This window comes from Musa acuminata, chromosome BXJ3-5, assembly GCF_036884655.1.
Source record: "Musa acuminata AAA Group cultivar baxijiao chromosome BXJ3-5, Cavendish_Baxijiao_AAA, whole genome shotgun sequence".
In the NCBI taxonomy this organism is placed as follows: Eukaryota; Viridiplantae; Streptophyta; class Magnoliopsida; order Zingiberales; family Musaceae; genus Musa; species Musa acuminata.
Window position 1 is genome coordinate 6077967 of NC_088353.1, and position 4363 is coordinate 6082329.

A 4363-nucleotide genomic window follows, 5' to 3' on the forward strand; every position below is an offset into this window, starting at 1 on the left:
AATGTTCATGAAAACTTTGTGCCGAGGAAGATGATGTTGTTGGTAAGTTCATGGCAGAGGAGGTCACAGCTCTCAGGTACATGGAATTTAGCAGTACCTGAACACAGTACAGTAATCATCTTTCCATCACCTCAAGGAAAACAAAGAGATCAAAACATGTCCTTACTGCAGACTTACAAAAGTTGAGAAGCTGCAGAACCTGTTCACCTGTGAAGGACCAACATGAGAAAACAGTAAGGGTTCACAGTACAAATTTCTTATACAACCCCCCTTCTTGCATCATAATAATCATGTCTATTCAAAGTGCCAAGAGAATCGAGGCAGCTCGGATCGAATGAATTACAACAACAAACTACGACGAAAAAAAGAAAAATGGCAGCTCGGATCGAATGAATTACAACAACAAACTACAAAAAAAAAAAAAAAAAGGTAGTGAAATCAAGAGAGTAAGATCTTAATAGTCCTCTGCTATGCAGCCTACTCTTGGTTTGGTCCAGGAGCTGTCCAGTATGTCTTCACCACCAGAAGGAGCTTCTCCCTCTGGAGAGGGCCGTCTTCGTGATCCATGATTCGACTGTTCCATCTCATTCCATCTGCAATGCTCTTGATCTTGACCAAGGCATCCACATCATCTCTAATGATCACCGTGCCTTCGGGTCTCAAGATCCTATCCATCTCCAACAAAATGTCCTCCATCTCACATCTGAAGTAGAAGAATGGCAGCTTGTCAGTCGAACATGAGCAGCTACATGATGCAGAGTCAAATCCTTCTTACCTGTCCTTGTAAAGAGTGAACACTGAATCAGCATGAAGGAGATCATACGTCCTCGGATATGTAGACATTGCCTCACACCTGCCATGAACGGATATGTGAGTTAGAGCAGATTCCGGCACCAACAGTATCAGATATGTGAATTGAGTCACTTGCCAGTCCTGATAGGTTCCAATCAATCCACGCTCGTAGATGACTCCGAGAGTGTTAACATCAGCTGCTGTTGGCACAATGTTCATCACCCAAAGGGGGTCATCGATCAGCGCAGCAGCAAAGCCACCAAACTTGGCGTTCATGTCGAGCAGGTTGCGGTACCTCCCCTTCTGCCCCAGTTGGTTGATCACCGTCTTGTAGTACCCAACCCTGTTCTTCCACAGCTCTGTATCTTGCAGGAACACCTCGGGTGTAGCTCCATCGATGCTTCCACGCGCGATCCTGGGCGGCACCGCCGTCAGTCTTTCAGGCCACTTCTTCAGTTCTCCGCCGGAGATCTCTTCGACTCTGACCACCTCGGGCAGGGGGGTTATGCAACTCTCCGTCTTTGTGTACCTACCACCACAAAATTTCTAGCAGACCATCAGCCGAAAAGATAAGACTTCATTGGATTGGCTGTCTGTGAATCGTGTCCGACAGCGTACCAAGCTGTATCAGGATTCTGTGATTGGCAGAACTGGGGTGATCTAACCGTCTTGCGATTAGCTTTGCAGCCGATATGATTGATAGGCTTCTGCCAGATCGCGATGTCTCCTTTCTCCTTGAGTTTGTTCCAGCACAGGCTCCTGGCAACAGCTTCGATGGCTGATTGCTCATGGTTCAAGTCCTCCCGTGTTCTGTCCCACCCCTTCCAATGTTTCTTCCAGTTAACCGGCGGACCAGAGAGGATCCAGTAGCCGCCAGGCCTCAGAATACGATCGACCTCGATCAGGTACTGCCCATCTTCGCACAGTGATTACGACAAACAGTTTGAGGGCGGATCCAAGAAGCAAAACCAAATCGAAGGAGCAGCAGAATTCGAGTACCGTAGAGGTGCCAGGGGATGAGGCACCTTGAGCAATGGGCCATGTCGAAGGCCCTCGACGGGTAGGGGAGGCGGATCGAGGCGAGCACGCCGATCATGGCCGGGACGCCGCGCTCGAGGGCGAATTGGACTTGTGCCTCGTGGGAGTCCCTCGGCGCGAACGACATCGTTAGCACGTTGCGGGAGAGGAGGTACGCCCCCCAGCTCGCCACCTGCACTCGACATGATCCAATAATAGGCAATCAAGAAAGATCCAAAGAGCTCTCATAGCTTCTCGATATGAAGAAGGTGAACGAATCCAGTGTACAGATTACACCACTGATTCAAGCATAAGCCACCGGGTTGACCTCAACGCCAGTTTCCGGTGAAACAAGAGTTGACTTTGGCCAGAATTTACCAGTCTCAAACAAGAGAATGAATCGATCTAATTGGCCGACACAGATCCGAAATTAAATGCAAAAAAGCAAGTCCAAAATAACCCCATGATTTCCTGATCGAATTTAATCTCGAGAAACTACGATCATGTGTTCTTCAGGAAGAAACAGTAATCCCTGTTCCATTACCACGGCGAAAACCAATGTCAACTGGACGCCGGGAATCATGGCCGAAAAAAAGACAGATCTTTCTGCTCTCGCCATGCCCAAAATCCAATAATTGCCCGGAGCAGCGTTGACCCGCCGGCATCCAGAACCGGAAAGCGAGAAGGAAGAGCATAAACAGGGGAAGTAGAGAATAGAAGGAACCACTCACCCCGCAGCCGGTGTCGACGGCGGTCCGGATCGACCCGTCACTTAGAGAAATAAGCCGGTCGATGTCGTCGATGTACGCATCGGCGCCGTTCGGGAACATGGTCCCGCCGCCGGGGAACCGGAACTTGTCCCCGTCGACATGGATCCAATTCTGGACCGCCTTCTCCACCGTGAGCTCCTTGTGCGGAACATTGGCGAACCACGCCGTCTCCCGGCTCGCCGGCCACGGGAACGGGTTCCTGTACCCCGGCGGGGCCGGGATTAGGCACTTGAGGAGCTCCCCTTTCGTAGGGCAGTGCCGCTCCCGGTAGATGAGCCGGTCCCGGTCGAACCGCAGCGACCGGTCCCGGTCCTCGCACGGCGTGTACTCCGAGTACTTGATGTCGCACGCCGGAAACTCCCGGACCGACGGCGCCCCAGCCGCCGCCTGGTCCGCCCCGTGGTGGACGGCGAAGTCGAGCGCCGCGGCGCGGCCGGTGATGGGGGAGGCGGCCGGGTTCCGGTCGCAGGAGACGGCCGTGACGACGGTGGAGGTGACGGAGGTGGCGCCGCTCCCGTGCTGCCAAATCCCCAGGTAATAGGAGGCGGAGCAGAGGATGGCCACGACGCCAAGGCGCAGCAGATTCGTCCGCTTCCAAAACGGCTGGTATAGCTTCCACACGCCGGAATAAGGGTTGGTGGCTCCCGCCATCCCTCACACGTCACCTTTAGCGGCTTCTCCGGCCAAACTACCGCCCAAGGCGTCACCTTTAATGATCCCAAACACAGAAACAGAGGAGGAGAAAGAGCAGAGAGAGGAGGTGAGGGAGACGGAAGTGCGTGAGACTGTATCCAATCACTTCTCGAGACAATTCTATATAGAAGAATGGGCTCGGAAGCATGTGAAGAGGGGGAGACTTTTCCAAGCGAAATTTCGTAGCATATGAATGCGGTAACGTCTTCCCCGTAAGACCTTTGGATTTGGGTGGGACATGGCGTGACGCTTCTGCATGGAATTGGATGATGACTTCCTTTCTACCCAGGAAAAGAAGCATCGCTACGTCCTCACCCATCGACGAGAGAAGACGTTCAACGGTGGGACGATTCCATGCACGTAAAGAGGTTTCGCCGCTGTAACCACCGTCTTCATACATCCCTTGTTCTCCACTGTTCTCGTGAAGAGTTCTCGTGCCCACAGTCCAAAAAGGATTGTACGTGTGGGGCGAGGAAGGAGCCCGGCTGCTGTTCTGCATCTGGTGCAGTGGCGGACACCATGAAGGTTGCAGAGCGGGTGATGATCCAGTTCAAGGACAAACCAAACCCAATGATGAGGGGGGGTCCATTCTCGGCTGCGTTTGGTGTGCCCATGAAGAGAGGGAGAGTCAGGACAGGCAATTCCTGAGCACCCCTTGTGAACCATACCAAAAGAACACCTCCCCAGTGGACGCTCAACAAGAAGATCTCAAGACCCAACCTTTTGTAGATGTCGCCACAGTTCAAGAAACAGCAAGAACAGTAGAATTCTTCTGATGCAAGCAAAAACTTGGCTTCAATCATAATTGCTTCACTCACCGGCAAGGCAACTTTTGCCACTGTCTGCCTCATGTTTATGCCACTCATTGACACGAAGAACATCAGTGATGTTTAGGTAGAATGAACACAGGCCCATCACCATCAAGTATCCTTCTCGAAAGATAAATCCAGAGGGAGGCAACAACATGCATGATCTTTAGGCAGTAGGTAATTATGCTCACCTAATCACGGTAGCCACTGGCTTCGCTTGTTTGTCACCTGGCAGTGGAAAACCAGCATGAGAAAGCTAAACCCGGTGCTGTGGTTTAGTTC

At 51.9% G+C, this 4363-nt stretch overlaps 1 protein-coding gene across 1 annotated transcript; it reads right to left on the minus strand.

Moving 5' to 3' along the window:
* Positions 1-223: 223 nt before the first annotated feature.
* LOC135638691 (probable methyltransferase PMT15) lies at positions 224-3861 on the minus strand. The gene is made up of 6 exons (XM_065151972.1): positions 2541-3861; positions 1792-2002; positions 1411-1708; positions 929-1321; positions 776-853; positions 224-703 (listed from the first exon to the last, which is right to left on the minus strand). Exons 1-6 carry the CDS (start codon positions 3228-3230, stop codon positions 478-480), a joined length of 1896 nt encoding a protein of 631 aa, XP_065008044.1. The 5' UTR covers positions 3231-3861; the 3' UTR covers positions 224-477.
* Between the last annotated feature and the right edge of the window lie 502 nt (positions 3862-4363).

What these genes read in the sequence shown, in the direction of transcription:
- LOC135638691 (XM_065151972.1), bottom strand. Translation starts at nt 3,230, where the DNA reads ATGGCGGGAGCCACCAACCCTTATTCCGGCGTGTGGAAGCTATACCAG. An exon ending in CAGAATCCTGATACAGCTTG is followed by an intron (nt 1,322 to 1,410) that starts GTACGCTGTCGG and finishes TTGTGGTGGTAG; the next exon opens with GTACACAAAGACGGAGAGTT. An exon ending in ATTGGAACCTATCAGGACTG is followed by an intron (nt 854 to 928) that starts GCAAGTGACTCA and finishes CGTTCATGGCAG; the next exon opens with GTGTGAGGCAATGTCTACAT.